The sequence below is a fragment of the Coenobita brevimanus genome, chromosome 68, assembly GCF_032717465.1.
Source record: "Coenobita brevimanus isolate Jiangsu-jjx chromosome 68, ASM3271746v2, whole genome shotgun sequence".
Taxonomy (NCBI): Eukaryota; Metazoa; Arthropoda; class Malacostraca; order Decapoda; family Coenobitidae; genus Coenobita; species Coenobita brevimanus.
In genome coordinates this window covers 18,948,994-18,966,523 of record NC_137021.1, presented here as the reverse complement: position 1 = coordinate 18,966,523, position 17,530 = coordinate 18,948,994, and the positions used below count along the sequence as shown (strand labels likewise).

Genomic DNA, 17,530 nt, shown 5'->3' with positions numbered 1-17,530 from the left:
TAATTTTCTTTTGAATTTTTGCATCATCTGCAAACATATTTAGATAGCTTCCTCTCTGCGTTATATATTCACTTTAATACCCACCCAACCCCTTTTAAATGCCATAAAGTCAGTAAGTGGCTTGATGCTAGGTTTTCCTTTTCCTTTTTTTTTTCCAGTTATCCAATCCAATCCCTTTAGTTTTGAGAACTCTTATATCTCCCTTTAGTTTTGAGAAATCTCATATAAGAGTGTTAGACTAGTCCAGTATAGTTCAAGTTCAGTCAATGTGAAATAAAAATTACCCTCAAAATTTCATTTATGGAAAAGTACTTTTAACTCCAAACACTATGAAAACAGTATGCACTCCAGCAGGGTATGCTTAATGAAGTTTCCTGTTCACACTATTACAGCACTTCTACTAATTCAATGGATAATGATAAAGTAAAAACCCTTATCAGTTACGTTACTGAGATCACTTCAGATACTAGTTATGGGAAAAAAAAAAAAGTCCTAAGTTAGATTATTCAGCACATTGGGTACATTACTACACATCACTGATTGGCATATTTTAATACCAATCGTTTATTTAAATCTGCACACATGTGCAGTAACATAAATCCTGTCGTGTCCAATAGCACAGGATATATTTATATACTGTACTATCAGTAGAAATGCATTGAACACATCAATAAAAAAAAAAAAAAAGAGCAAAAGTTAGCACCAAGCCAATGAAAATATGGCACTGAGGTGGAAGGGGGTTGGGTGGTTATTAAAGTGAAAATATAAGGCTGAGAGATAAGACACATGAAGTACAAGAGGAGGTGAATAATAAGCACCAGTACCAAACTAAAACAATGACTACATGGCACTATAATGGAAGAGGGTTTGGTGGGTATTAAGGTGAAAATGTAAGGCAGAGAGGTACGACAGATAAAGTACAGGAGCAGACTGGGAAGAGGGGAAGGACGGAGATTAAAGTGCCCTTTTTGCGACAAGCAGGGATACCGAGGAAGTATTCTGTCCCCCCTCCCCAGAGGGGTACTATCAATGGAAACTAAGCCAGCTCCCAGTCACGGTTATCTCACGAGTCCTTTCCCCTCGGGGAGGGGGGGACAGAATACTTCCTCAGTATCCCTGCTTGTCGTAAAAGCCCACTAAAAATCCTTCCCCTTTTCCCCCTCTGCTTCTTGTACTTTATCTGTTCCACCTCTCTGCCATATATTTTCAATACCCACCCAAATTAGTGCCATATAACTTAGTCATTGAATGGAATGGATTATTAAAAAAAAAAAAAACAAAAAAAAAAAAAAAAGAAAAGAAAGGAAAGCGAGCACCAAGCCACTCAATGGCTATATGGCACTACACTAGGAGTTGGGTGGGTATTAAAGTGAAAATATAAGGCAGAGAGGTGGGACAGATAAAGTACAAGAAGCAGAGGGGGGAAAGAGGAAGGATGCAGATTAAAGTGCCCCTTTTAGACGGTTTTTACGACAAGCAGGGATACTGAGGAGGTATTCTATCCCCCCCTTCCCCAGGGAGAAACTTAGTCATTGAGTGGCTTGGTGCTCGCTTTCCCTTTTTTTTTTTTTTCTTCTTTAAATTATTCCATTCCATTTCATTCCATTCCATTCATGAGTCCTTTACTCATCCCTCTTAACCACCTGTGAGGTCTACAAATACCAGTACACTGGTCAACTTTAACACAAAGAGAACTACTCAGCTACAGACAAGTATCACTGACCAGTGTTTAAAGATACTAGAAAAGCTGATAAGGGAAGTTTGGGTAAAACATCTAGAACATGGTATGATAACAGAGAGGCAGTTCGGTTTTAGGAAGGGAAAATCATGTGTTACTAATCTTCTAGGCAATTATGACAAAGTTAGAGAAACATTACAGAAAAGAGAAGGATGGGTGGACAGTATCTATTTAGATTTTAAGAAAGCATTTCACAGAGTACCACACCAAAGACTTTTATGGAAGCTGTACTATCAAGGAGGTATCCAAGGCAATCCCCACTGTTGGATGCAGGATTTTCTCAGAAAAAGGGAAATGAGAACAATATTAAGGGGGAATTACTCATCATGGTGGGAAGTGACCAGCGGCGTTCCACAGGGCACAGTTATGTTTTCAGTATATTATGTTTTTAGTGTATATAAATGGCATAGATAGTAATATTGGAAACGGAAGATATCTAAATATGTTTGCAGATGATGCAAAAATTCAAAAGAAAATTACTAACATAGATTCTTGCAAAGAGCTGCAAGAGGAATTGAACAAGCTTCATGAATGGAGCAATAAATGGCAAATGGAATTTAATGTGGATAAGTGTCATGTAATAAAATTTGGTAAGAGTGAGAAAAGACCAGATTGGTATTATAAGTTAGGAAGATCAACCCTACACATATTAGAAAAGGAGAAGGACCTAGGAGTAATTATCAGTAACAGACTATATCCTGATGATCACATCAGTGAGAAGGTACGAAACATGTATACATTGCTTGCTAATATTAGAATAGCATTCACATATATATAAATGAAGATATGCTGAGGAAGATATTCATCAGACCAACTCTGGAGTATGCATCACAGTAGTCTGGAATCCTCATCTCAAAAAACACAGATAAGATTGAAAAAGTACAACGGGCCACTACAGGATAGGTACCAAGCTTAAGGGATTTAAGTTACTGAGAAAGACTGGAAAGATTGAATTTACCAACGCTGCAGGAGAGGAGGAGGAGACATGATTGTGCTATATAAATGCATATCAGGGGAACAGAAAATAGACGTAACTGAATATATATCATATGTGTGAAGCATCAGCAAGAGGACATCGCAAAATACAGCATAAAAAGAGAGGTGATAAAGATGTAAGGAAATTCAGTTTCCCTAATAGGACAATTGATCAGTGGAATGCACAACCGAATGAGGTAGTGTGTGCCAAAACTATTTCTAATTTCAAGGATATGTATGATAAAAATGGTACACGAGACAGTACGAGCTTGACTCATTCCTGTAATGATACAAAGCTAAGGCAATCCTCACGCCTAACAGATTAGATAACTCGTCCCCAGATGATTAATTATATCTATGTTTATCCAACCTAACTCATTCATACCTTAGAAATTCGAATTTTGACTGCTTTCCGCCTAACCTAATTTAATTTAAGGGCGGAAACTACCCGAGAAAGCTTCGAGACAAATGATAGGAGAAGCCGGAATGACCATTTGCCGTTTGTAAACAAAGGGCGAGAGGCTCCGATCATGTTACCCCTACAGAGATCAGAGGACAAATGGCATATTTGTGGCGGCCTCTGGCAACCTCCGCGCATGCGCCGTAGGGGGCGGACAGGGGGACAGATCATAGCGCTACACCGGGCCATACATTAGCCCGGTCAGTGGTGTTTGGGCTGATTAAAAAACAGTAAGTGGGGAGGACAGGACCTGGGGATTGCCCAGCACACACGTCCTGTCTTCTGACTGGCTTTGTGGTGTGTGTGAAATGACGTTATAGAACTGAAATACTTCAAGACTGACAACACATGGGCGGGTTTGTGCGTTTCTTTCGGTATTCTGGGGTACTAAGGCGATGTTACTTCGTATTCAACCCTTTAGTGACGATTAAGCTCAACCTAAGTAGATATAATGATAAATGTAAATGATAGTTTCCTTAACCCATTTGCCGAGATAATTCTCCACTGAACTCAGCTGGATTCGATTCCAACACAATGACGTCTTTAACTTCATTTTTCCATCATCGCACGATTATTTTTTCAACTCTTTGGTGCCTTCAGGCAGTAAAGAGTTAGAAATTCCATTAACTGCTATGCTATGAGAAGTCTAATATACTTTTTAAAAAATCGTCTGGCATCAGCGAGTATTAATATACAGTAGAAGGCACCACTATACTGAAGGGTTTACTTTATCTGTGCAGCTGCTTTATTACCTTTAACCACATCAGGAGAGTGCAATTTTTCCAATCTGAACAAAAAAAATATCCGTGGTTAACAAGAACAGAAAGGAAAACATACATCAGACTGAACGTTATGTTGCACTGAATACCAACAGTCGGCGACATTCTCCTTAGTATGAATAAACTGTTGAGAGGTAACAAGATTACAGCAGAAGATACGTCATCGCACTGAAATGGTAAGAGGCCCCATTACTTATTCTACATGGTTGGAATAATCTGCTTAATCTATCTGTCTATCTATCTATATATATATATATATATATATATATATATATATATATATATATATATATATATATATGTATATATAATCAGCAGCAGCAGCAGCAGTCATTACAAGTCCACTGCTTAGCCAATCTCTGCCAAGTTTTCACTGCAAATTTCTCTGTCTCATCTTTTCACCTCCTGTCTTGCCTTTTTCTGCTACTCTTACAGTTTCTTGGTATCCAGTTAGTCAGTCTTTTGCTCCCTCGATTTTCCCTTATTCTTGCTACATGGCCTGCCCACCTCCTTTTCTGCTCTTTTATAACTTCTATAATGTCTCTGACTTTAGTTTGCTCTCCCACCCAGGCCAATCTTTTCCTGTCTCATGAAGATATTCCCAACATTGATCTTTCCAGTGCTCTCTGAGAACGGATTAGTTTATTTTCCATCGATTTTGTTAATTTCCAGGTCTCACAACCATACGTCATAGCTGGAATTATATATCCATTACATACAGTACTTTTCGTTTCATACATATTGGCAAGCTACTTTCCATAATGTCTCTATGTTTACCAAAAGTTTTCCATCCAACTGTAATGCGTCTTTTTATTTCGGTATCATGGTTTTTCGTTAATTTTAGTATTTGCCCCAGAGTAATTGTGCTCCTCTACTTCTTCATGAACTTCTTCGCTTATTCTGATGACGCTTTTTGGTGTATGTGAATTAAACATTAGTTTTACTCAGGTGCATCTTTAGCCGTTCGTTGAGGCTTTCTTTATTCAGGTCATTTAACATTTATTTTGGTGAACTTTTATCTCCCTGACGCACGCCCTTCTCAGTCTTAATTTTTTACGAGTCTTTGTGTAATTTAACTGTAGCAGTTCCCTCTTTATATGTGTTTTCGAGCAGTTTTACAATGTTCTCATTTACTCCTTGTTCTCGCAATGAATTTATAATCATTATGTGCTCCACTGAGTCAAAAGCCTTTTTATAATCAACAAAACCTAAACACGGTGGTTTATTACATTCTATAGTTTTCCAAATTAGCTGATTCATTGTGTGGAGACGATCAGTAGTCGATCACCCCGCTTCGGAATCCTGCCTGTTCACGAGGTTGGTTTTCTTCCAAATTTGTGTTTATTCTGTTCGAATGGACTTTAGTGAAGAGTTTGTAAATGACTGATAATAAGCTAATGAGTCGATAGTTACCAAGATATTTTGAGTCACCTTTTTTTTTTTGTGTGTGTGTGTGTGTGTAAAGTATAATAACTATTACATTACGCCCTGTTTTGGGAATTTTCTTCTTTTTTAAACATTGAGTAAATAATTGGGCAAGCTTGTTTTGTACTTTCACTCCTGCATACAGCAGTAAATCTACTACTATTCCATATTCTTCAGGAGCCTTCCCTTATTTCATATTTTAAGAGAAATGCTTACTTCGTCTGGTGTTACCTCAGGTGTTTCGTGTCAACTGAAAAGTTAGCTATTGGTATTACTGTCTTTGATGCATACAGTTCTTTGTAAAATTTTTCATTTCTCTTGACTATCTTATCGCTGCATTTAATGACTTCACGGTTTTTTTCTTTCAGTGATATAATTTGTTGCTTTCTTAGTGACATTTTACGTCCGATCTGTTTCAGACATTTTCCCATTTTGATGGCTTTACTTTGATCTGATCCATGTTTCTCTTTCTTTTTTCTTCTTATTGTCTCTTGTTGATAAGCTTATTTAATTCTGCTCTTTCTATTTCATCTTTCTTTGTTTTTACTTTCATATCCTTTCTTTTTTATGAGATTGAGTGTCTTTTCCGAATAGTTCTTGGCTGTGGTTGTATTAGGTTTCCCTATTACCTCCGCTAATTCTGGTGGGACGTCTGTGCTTTAGTTCACTATCATTGGCTCTGTATGCAACATATTGGTCATTCTCTCCTTTCTTCATCAAATTTTTTCATTTCTTTTCTTTTTTAAGTCTGATATTATATTTCCTCTGTCATTCAACAATGAACAGTATAGTCTCCCTGACGTGATGTGTGGTGCATTCCCGAGGAATACAGTTCTGTTCATCTTAATGTGCTTCTGTTAAACAGTGCGAGTAATGACTTAGCTTTTCCCTACTTCTACCGTCTAAGATCATATCATTCTTCAAGGTTATTCATCTTTATATCCAATTATTTTTAGGGAGTCTTCATATGTCTCGTAATATTACTCAGTCAGCAGGATCATCATGCCTGTCTTGTAATCCTGATCAATCTTCGTTTGCCTCCTGCCCTTTGTCCACTGTTCTACATACGTTCTATTTGTTTTCTTTTTTGAAGTAACCCATGTCTTTGTCCTCAGTTTTACATATGCCGACAACAGTATGATCATAAGATTTCTAGCTCAGCTGCAGAACAGCCACGTTGCCGTTTGCCAGTTTTAGTCGTTCTCTCTTTTCTTCTCTCTCTCCCTTTTATCCATACCCTTGTTGTTCGTGTTTACGTGTTATTGTGGATTTTGTATTCGTGTAACCTCTCACAGCCTCAGTCTTGTGCTGTGCGGTACATCCTCTCATTCGCAGCTCTTTCTTCCTCCGCATTTCTTCTTTTGTGTATATTGCAGGTGTTTTCGTGGATCGCCGTATTCGTGCTGCCCCTCAACGCCGCCGTCAACCCAGTGCTGTACACCCTTTCCGCCGATGAAGGGGTTAGGAAGCGCCTCGGCCACCTACGGCAGTCTCTCTCTACGCGATCCGTTTCCGCCCCACCAGGTACGCTATTATGATCAGTGTCATTGTCATCACAATCGTTAATGTCGCTATTATCATTTTCATCATTAAATCATCGCCATCGTCACTGTCATCGCCACAAATCGTCATGGTCACTGTCAACATCAACATGGTCCATCTCTGCCCTTGTAGCTCTTGTACGTTCCTATCAGTATCACTGTCACCAACATCAACATCACTATTAACCATCCTCCCAGATGCTGTACGATCTCATCATTATCATCGTCGTCATTTTAACAAAGTATCATATAGCAGGTTCGGGTGGAAAAAATCAATCTATTGCCAGACGCCTTAATTCCTCCATGTAGCCCTGTTCCCCTCCATTTCACAGCCTTCCTTCCAGCTCACACCCACCTCTCTCATATACAGCTGGACACACGGGGTAATATCATCTTGAATTCACTGGGGTAACTTACACAATACACACAAATATACAGATTTACTACAAAATATGCATAGTGAGGAGTTTCTATAAGAGGAATTCAGAGGCTGTTCCCTTATTAGTTAATGCACAGTAAAAATATGTACCTGGTCTCTGTGAGGAACGTTCTTCGTTGCTGCTTCTGTCCCCTCCGTTTTTGCCACTGTTCTCGGACACAGAAGGGTGATGGTGGCGTATCTTCAGCTCGATGACTAATGTGGGGCGGTCGTCTATTCCTCCTGACACTGGCAGGTGTCATTACAGATGTCCTGCAGCATTCCAGAATATACAGTATATACTCGTACGATATTAGTAGTTTCAAAATTATAGTATAAGGATATACACCCGCTAAAACCCAATTGTAGCATCCTGGGTCTATTCTTACTAGCCCCGGTGGTGTAACATGACGAATATGTTAGGTGCTGTCATAAGTGGTTTATAGATGGCTCAGTGAAGTTATAGGGGTATATCTGAGTGGTGCTGGTAAACTCGGTGGGATCGTATTGCACAGAAGTGCATCTGTTTCCAACAAGAGACACATGCAGATGTGTCTCTACAGACGACGCAGTATACTAGTGTAAGGTGAGAAAGTTCCTCAGTCACTTATTTACAGACAGGTTTCTAAGCTAATGGATGGACTCATCAGGGTAATAACACTTGTTGAAAGAAAAGATACCTGTATGGTTCTCTCTTTTCTCCGCTGTCAAGGCACCTAGTGCTTGTTCTGGGTCTCCTCCCTATAGAATGGCACCTTTTATTTTGTTCTGTCTCCCTGCAACAACGGTTTCTTTTAACATGGCTTGCTGGTATGCTTGAGCACTTTGGAAGACACCTGGTATTAGTACAGTGTAGTGTGATGTGTGTCAATGTTTTTTTTTTTTTTTAATGAATGGCCGTCCGGGCTGCTCTCACTCCACACTAAAACTGCAGTTTTAGTTTTCTCAGATATTGTCCTTCCTCCTCAGTCAAGTTTCAGGCTTTAGCACAACGTTGCCAACTCTCTTCTTGTGCAAAGTCTGAGCTCCTGGAGTTTCGAAACATGGATCGCCGATTCACTCAAAGCAAAGAGGAGAGGGTTGCAGTGGAATGAGCGGAGTTGTCGGGTTGTGAGGGGGATGAGAAGAGTTTGGGTACAGAGGGAAAAAAGACGAAAGAGGGCAAGAAAATTACTTTCATTGATATAACATATACAATATGATGAAAAAATATTTTTTTTAAATCTTGAACAACATTATTGGGCGATAAGGTATTACTACAAGTTTATGGTAGGCTACATGAGCAAGCCATTCTATGCGTATATAAGGTAATGAATTACGGAGTGATTTCGCTACAGTACTCATGCCACATCCTCTACCCTCCCTCATCCACGAAACAATCCACCCACCCATTCATATCGACTTTCCTTTTCCCTATAACGTATTATGGTAATGGCCGATGAGGTAACACTGTGTTTACGGGAATATACTGATGCCCCTAAATGGGATTTTCTTTGTGATCGAGTGGCCATGATGTGTTAAGTGGTTTTACTACCAACTCTGTCTTAGAGAAATGAAACCTTGTCAGTATGACAGAACCTTAGAAGGTACAGGTATGACCGCTTCCAGAACATCTGGCATAACCTGGATCGATGGTGTAAAATAATAGTGCATTTTATGTAAACTGGGATAAAAAAGCTACGAGAGCGAAATGTGGAAATGTTGAACGGATAAACAGGAACGGACTGAAAAGCTGTGAACAGAAAAAAATGACATAAGTAAGGTGCTAAATAAAGTTACGTAGTACAGAAGAATAGAATGGAGCAGCATAATCGTGTATGCGGTCTTACCTAATTGTATCGTTACAGCAATGAGCCAAGCTCTTAATGTTCCGTATTATGAACCATTTTTATCATACATATCCTTAAATTTATGAATAGTTTGGGACATCCTGTTTCATTATCGCCCGCCTTACCCACATCTGTGTGTGTGTGTGTGTGTGTGTGTGAGAGAGAGAGAGAGAGAGAGTGTTATCTCATGAACGGCTTGAACTATCAACGTTAAACCTTCAGGGTATCAAGATATGGCCAAAATATTGGACGAGTTTGAAAATGAGCACTTGAGGTCAAGGTCATGGTCACCAAAAAGCTGCCAAAAGTAAACTAGTTTTTATTGCCTGCCTTTAGAACCACTATATCTTTTGAACTGCTACAGCTATCAACATGAAACTTTCAGAGTATCAAGATATAGCCAAAATCTTGAATGAATTTGAAAATGGACACACGGGGTCAAGGTCAAGGTTGCCAAAATGGCTGCCAAAGGTCAGCTTGCTTTTATCGCCTGCCTTTAGCACCATTATATCACATGAACGGCCTATGCTATCATCATGAAATCAGGGTATCAAGATATGGCCAAAATCTTCCGGTCCCTCCAAGAGGGGGTCCCGCCCCCGGGCCCCCCCGGGAGGGCCCCATCCCCAACCCCCCGGGAGGACCCCTCCCCAAGGACACCCAGGGGGGCGGCGCCCCCCTGGGTGGGGCCCTACCCACCGGCGGCCGGCCCCCTCCAGGGAGGAGCCTCCATCTGCCCTCCCCAGGGGAGGGGGCACCTCTTGTCCCCAAGGTGGAGGGCTTGTAATTTGGCCAAGAGCATATTCTGGCGAGCGATTAGCATTTGACTCCCGAATGCTCTTCTTTCATTCTGTAGTGCATTCCACTAATCAATTGCTCTGTTTTGGAAACTGAATTTCCTTATTTCTTTATCACCTATTTTTTTGTGCAGTTTTATGTAGTGTCCTCTTGCTATTGCTTCCCCTTAGGTTATATACTCATTTATGTCTATTTTCTTTTCCTGTGATGCATGTATTTAGCATAATCATGTCTCTTCTTTACCTTCTCTCTTGTAATGTTGGTAGGTTTAATATTTCCAGTCTTTCTTCATAGGTTAGATCCCTTAAGGTTGGTACCCACCTTGTAGCAGCCCTTTGTACCTTTTCAGTCTTATCTATATGTTTTTTGAGACGCAGATTTCAGACTACTGATGCATACTCCAGGGTTGGTCTACTGAATGATGTGATTATCTTTCTTAGCATGTCTCGCAGTATATTCATTCACTATTCCTGTCTCACTCAAACTCTTATTTTCTCCAAAACCATAACAGACTCACACTCAATAACTCCATTCTTTCTTCTACACTTATATTCTCGATATTTTTCTCCCGATAACGTAATATTAGCCTACTTGCAAATATAAGACCTGATTATTGTATATCATTTTATCAAACCCATTTATCGGTCATGCCAGCCTAGTGAGAAGGGTAGCATAAGTTTCGCAGGTTCTGTTAAACCATGCCTTCCCGCCTCATACCATGAATATGAGAGTGCGTCTGCGGGAGAAAAAATGTATCATTTATTTTTCCGCCCGGAATCGTGCTAAGTCTGTTCTTCGCTCTGCTAAAAATAATTTCATCCGTACTAAATACTCTAAACTCTCCAACTCGAATTTTTCTCGCTCCGTCTGGCACCTTGCCAAAAACCTTTCTAACAACTTTACCTCATCATCCGTCCCTCCTATTTTCTACTCTGATGACACTGTAGTTGTTTCTTCTACTGATAAAGCAGATCTCTTCGCTCAGACTTTCTCCTCCAGTTCCACCTTAGACGATTCCGGTGCTGTTCCTCCATCACTTCCCCCCCTCTGACTTCCTCATGGCTAACCTTAAAATTTCTTCAGCTGATGTATTTCCTGCCATTACTGGCCTCAGTAGCCTACCAACAAGGCATATGGGGCTGATGGGGTCCCCCCGTTGTCCTGAAGAACTGTGCTTCTGTGCTGACACCCTGTCTCGGTAAAGTGATTATCCTTTGTCTATCACCTTGTACCTTTCTTTCTTGCTGGAAGTTTGCTCTCATTCAGCCACTCCCAAAGAAGGGTGACCATTCCCAACCCTCTAACTATCCTCCAATTGCTGTAACATCCTGTGTCTCAAAAGTTTTCGAGTCAATTCTCAACAGAAAAATTTTAAAGCATTTTTCCCATCACAACCTTCTTTCTGATCGTCAGTATGAGTTCCGTCAGGGACGCTGCCCTGGTAATCTTCTAACCTACCTTTCAGACTCCTGGCCATCCTCATTTCGGGACTTTGGCGAAAGCTTTGCCCATTGCACTTGACATCTCAAAGGCTTTCGATCGAGTCTGGCATAAATCTTTAATTTCCAAACTACCCTCTTACGGTTTTTATCCTTCTATCTGTACCTTCATCCATAGTTTCCTTTCTGGTCGTTCTATTGCTGCTGTTGTAGACGGCCACCGTTCTTCTCCTGGGCTATCAACAGTGGCGTTCCTCAGGGCTCTGTCCTATCACCAACTCTCTTTTATTCATCAGTGACCTTCTAAGTTGTACACCTAATCCAATCCACTCATACGCTGATGATTCCACCCATCACCTTTCCATTCCGATCCCACAACGTCTATCTCAGCAGTTACTTCAAGAAACAAGAGATGAGGCTATGACTCACCTAATGGCTGACTTGGCTCGTTTCTCTGACTGGGGTAAAAACAATCTTGTTGTTTTTAATGCATCAAAGACTCAATGCTTACACCTATCAATCCGACAAAATCTTCCACAGGAGTACCCACTAATGTTAAAAAATATCTAGCTTAATCCTGCATCATCCATAAACAATACTTGGGGTTTCATTCTCTCGGGACTTTTCTTGGAAAGATCATATTACATCTCATGTAAAATCTGCTTCTGAGAGATTAGATGTGCTAAGCCCACTTCGTACTTTCTTTATCCCTGCACAATTGTTGACTTTATACACGGCTTTATTCGTCCCTGTATAGTGTACAACTCCCATGTGTGGGGAGGATCACCACATACAGCTCTTTTGAATACGGTGGAGTCAAAGGCTTTTCGTCTCATTAACTCTGCTCCTCTTACTGGCTTCCTTCAACCTCTGTCTTTCCGCCACACTGTTGCATTTTTATCTCTTTTCTGTTGCTACTTCAATGGTCACTGAAGCATTCCTTCACCTCTACGACGGGCGCGTAGCACCCGTCTAGCAACAAACTCTCATCCTTTTTCTGTCCAACTCTCTAATGCAGGAGTTAACCGTTACTCCCTGTCCTTCATTTATGCAACAGGTCAACTCTGGAACTGTCTCCTTCTGTCTGTATTTCCTACTTCCCATGATCTCCAGTCTTTCAAACATACAGTAGTGTGTCTAGGCATCTCGAAATAAACGGATCTTGAATTTGACTTTTTTTTTTTTTTTTTTAAGGGAACGGTTTGCCGGCTCCTGGTCTTTGGTTCCTTCTTCCTTGCATTAAAAAAACTTAAGTGTAAGTCGAGACAGGCTTTAGAGAAAATAAACGTTTGAATGAGATTGAGGAATCGTAAATGAAAGTACTGCGAGACAGAGTTAGTGATTGAACGAGCACGAGAATGTGATAATGTTTATCTAGTGTCGGTAAGCATTTCTGTGAGTGATGAAAACGAATGTTAATGAGCAAGTGAAAAAGGAAAAGTGTGGGAATAAGTGACAGTGGGTATGACTGACATTGCCAGAGAGAGGGAAAGTCAGTCATTAGTGAGTTATGGTGTACAAAATTGAGAGTGGATAGCTGACTGTAAGCATGAGGATGCATGAATCTACTTAGAAATGAATGAATGGAAAGGTGAAAATAAGTAACAACTGGTATTAGTGTGGAATTGAGTGAAAATCAGGAGTGAGTAAGAGTAAACTGGGATGAGGATTAGTGAATTCATGAAAGTGGCAGAGTGAGTGTGAATGAATACGGGTGAGAGTGTTTGAATGTGAAAATGGGTATGGGTGACACTCAGTTCAAGAATGAGCGAGAGAAAGGAATGACAAAGTGAATCTGAATCTGAGTTGAGCGAATACGTAAGAGTCACGGCGTATGAATTTCGGCGGGTGTGTGACAGTGCGTGAATGTGGGAGTGTGCGAGAGTCAATAAGAAGTGATGAAGAAAGTATTCGATTGACGATGAGTGTAAGTGAGACTTGTTGCAATGTTATAGTCACCACGTGTCTCTCGCTTTACTGTCATCATTCCGATTTCTTTTTCCCCCTTAAAGGGTAGGGTGGGGTAGGGTCCACAAAGAAAGAAAAGAGAAGAATCAATTAGAAAAGGTAACTAATGAACAGCATCTTCACTGAAAAGGGACACACACCTATTCATTTGCAATTCAAACTCCTGAAATCCTGATCCTACCTCACGGGGATGGAGATCGGCACTTTTTTTTTTTTTTTCAATATGAGTGATTAACATTACTTATCAGGCAAGGTGAATCCGACAGTTCACTCACTCCCGTCAATTCACTTAACTCCATACCTCGCTTTCTTACATAGGCCTACTAATTTACCACATGGATCCACCATCTTCTTGGTCTACTACGCCTCTTCCCACCGTCAGACTCACAGATACCCGTTTCATTACCCTACTTGCATCTTTTCTCAACCAACCATACCTTCTGAGCACTCTCTTCATATCTGCTGTCAAGATACTTCCTAACTCCACGTCTCCCACTAATCATAATCTTCTACACCCTAACTAACGCGTTTAGCGTATATTCCTCAGTAACCCCATTTCCACTGCTCTTACTCATGACTTTTTGTTCTCCTACCATACTGAAATCTCACACCCATACCTAGTGTGGGAGCTAAAATACCTTTATGCAGTCCTCTTGCAGCTCCCACACTCAGACCTCTGTTCAGTACCAAGGCCCTGAATGCACCAATCACATTTTTCCTTGTGCTACTCTGCTTTCCACGTTCTTTGCACATTTACCTCTATTTTCTGTTATTGCAAGAAGGAAAATGCAAACTCTCATGCCAATTCTAGATTCTCTCTATTCACCATCACATCGCAAAGGGAATCGGCTTCTTAAACAGACACCACATTTATCAACAGTCATCGCATTATCACAGACCTACACTCACAGACCAACAGACACCACATATATCAACAGTTATCACATTATCACAGACCAACACTCACAGACCTCAACAAAATTGCAACAGTCTGGAAACCTTGTGTTTATTATCAACAGGCAACACTCATCTGCATACATCAGATTTAAGTTATTCCATCATCTATTGTTCATCATCATCTCTCTCTCTCTCTCTCTCTCTCTCTCTCTCTCTCTCTCTCTCTCTCTCTCTCTCCACACACACACACACACACACATTTATATATATACGAGTATATATATACGAGTATATATAAAATCTCTCTCTCTCTCTCTCTCTCTCTCTCTCTCTCTCTCTCGTTTTACACACACACACACACACACACACACACACACACACACACACACACACACACACACACACACACACACACACACACATATATATATATACGAGTATATATATACGAGTATATATAAAATCTCTCTCTCTCTCTCTCTCTCTCTCTCTCTCTCTCTCTATATACACACACACACACACACACACACACACACACACACACACACACACACACACACACTGAATATCCATGCTAACCTTACGCACCTTATCGCACTCCATGATTGATCTCGACCCACTCAGTTTCCACCTACCCTTACACAGGTTTCGTCACTATCATCAAAAGTCGTAGCAGCATTAATATGATCTGTCAGTCCTTAAATACCTTTCAGTCATTTTCACAAGATTTCTCCACTGTGTGTTTTATTTCATATACTTGTTCCGCACATCCCCAGCCACTTCTAGAGCCGCTGTGTTTATAACTCACCAGACGTTCCGGGTCATTCCTTACCTTCTCTAGCACTCTTCATCCAAATATGTTTCGTACAATCATCTGTAGCCGTATAGGGTGATATTTTTTCCATTTATTCAGATCACGTCTGTATCTGTACCAAGCATAACCACAGCCTTCCATCTTCCACTTTACTGGTACAATAGTAGTCATCCAATCTTTCTTTCCTATTTCCAGCTAACACTTAAATGTTCTCTTTTTACTTCTATTCATCCCTACATACATCTCATCAACAACTGATGCCTTCCTATTTTTCAGCCTCTACACAGCATTCCTCATTTCTGACAGTGTCACAATTCCAGCACCAAATAGTCAATTAGCTTACTGCTTTAAGTTAGATGAGAAATTAGTGGTTACTTTTTACTTCCAGTACTTGAATGTTTTTTGTACAAGATACTTTTGTATTTCAACTTGAGTACATTCACTTCATGATAATGTTATTTTTTACATGAGCATTTTTTTTTTTAATGTAATAATTCCATAGCTTAAGTTCTGAGACTGGGTACTTTTTACAACACCGCTATTATCAGTGGTGGTAAGTAGGGATGCCCACCATCCACTCACTCGATGTAGTGCTGCTCTCGGATATCTGCCCTTTCCTCTCCTCCATCCTTCTTTACTTTCATCCTCTTCTGTCTTTCTTTCCTTCATTCTTTCCTCGTCCTTCTGCCTACGGGTGACTTTACTCTCCCTCGTCTATCTTTCTTTCCTTCATTCTTTCCTCTTCCATCTGCCTGTGGGTGACTCTGCACTGAGTGACAAGCCAAATGGTTTCCTGTTCACCAGGAAACCATTTACTACGCTTGGTGGTAACCATATAACCAAATTTTGGAGCCTGGTGGTCTACTGTGTAATTACGGCGCTTCAATCGGACTGAGCCGGTGAAGGTTTATATCGAAGGGATGCTTGGGGTTTATTACTCATGTAATGCCACTCAGGGATGAGTGAGGCTGGTCACTCTCATCTTAAATGTCAGGACCAATTTGCATAGCCCCGGGCTCCTACGCTTCTCATGGGGCAACGTAGGATTGGATGATGGATGGGTGGATGGCTATTATCATTATAATGAAAAACAGATAGATCCAGAATATGTAACACTTATCTTCCCGAAGAAACTTGCCAAATGAATGGTCAAAACCAAGATATATTTATCTTGAGATTTTCCATCCATTACTTTAAAGGCAGGAGAAATACAACTTAAGGATGACAATTCCAAAGCTGGTCATTTGGGCACATGAAGGGCTGGGAACATTGGATAACTCTTGCATTACAAAACTGGACGCAAAAATGAAGATATTGAGAAGTGGACGGATTGCCTGCCGGCTGTAATGAAAGAAGGATGCAGACGGAGTTCTGAATCAGTTTTACAATCTTCTATTATTGTATATATATACAATGATTTATTATTAAAGTTATGCCATTTTCAATAAGAATATATCCAAATCAGTCATACTCGTATTTCCAGTTTCAGCAAGTCTTCAAATCCATCTTATGTCCATCCTGTGCTCCGAGCACTGTCACGCTGTTGAAATAAGGTATGATCTGTTAATTAGAGGCCTGAGGCCCACAGTGTAAGGCCAGTGTCGCAAAGGACGACAATATGTATTTATTAATCTAATAATGTTTGTTTCCTGTTCAAGGTTGATGTGACTCAAAGTTGACGTGACACTAAACGACTTAGTCTGCTTTTTAAGCTGCCATAAACTCGTAGAGACAAATAGATTTAAGCCAGTGTCGCGAAGGACAAGGATTTGAGCTCATTAAACTAGCTATATTTGTTTCCTCTTCAAGGTTGGAGTGACATCGGACTGCTTAGTCTAACTGTTACATTATAACAACATCTTTGTCTGCTTCCTAAGCAGCCATAAACTCATAGAGATAAGTTATGTGGTGAATCATTCGTTTTCCTCTTCAGGACAGAATATTAACTCAATATGTAGGTTAAACAATGGACATAAGTATTTTACCATAAACATGGAACACTTTCTGAAATGAAACATATTGCTAACTGTATTGATCTCCTCTAATGTTTGTCAGTTACGGGAAGCTGAGTTCCAGTAACCCGAGCTTAGTTTATTATACGTTAGTCACTTGCCGCTTGTATGTAAACAATTACTTAAAATCCTCTAATCAGGTCTCTGTGTGGCAGTACAATAGTACTTCTCATAAGTGCGAATGTATATTGGTGTTCTTTAGGGATTCATTCACTTGGAATGAATAAAATGACAAGTGGAACATTCTTGTACTTCTTTTATAAAAAAATATTGCATCTAATTATTGACATAAGTTTCACCAGCTCTACCACACAGATTAATTGTTTTAAACAACACATAAATCCGTTTTCGGCTACACCACATAGAGGTTATCTCCCCACTCATTTATCTTCCATGTGGACCTTTTCTCGTTGTAGTGGCGCGTTTTTCTCCATGGA

At 40.2% G+C, this 17,530-nt stretch overlaps 1 protein-coding gene across 1 annotated transcript in view; it reads left to right on the top strand.

The window, feature by feature from the left end:
- LOC145405852 (G-protein coupled receptor GRL101-like) overlaps window positions 1–17,530 on the top strand; it is a 140,037-nt gene that overhangs the window by 115,845 nt on the left and 6,662 nt on the right. The window contains exon 8 of the mRNA XM_080277108.1: window positions 6,754–6,901. Coding sequence (XP_080133234.1) covers window positions 6,754–6,901 — 148 coding nt within the window. The remainder of the gene's footprint in view (window positions 1–6,753; window positions 6,902–17,530) is intronic.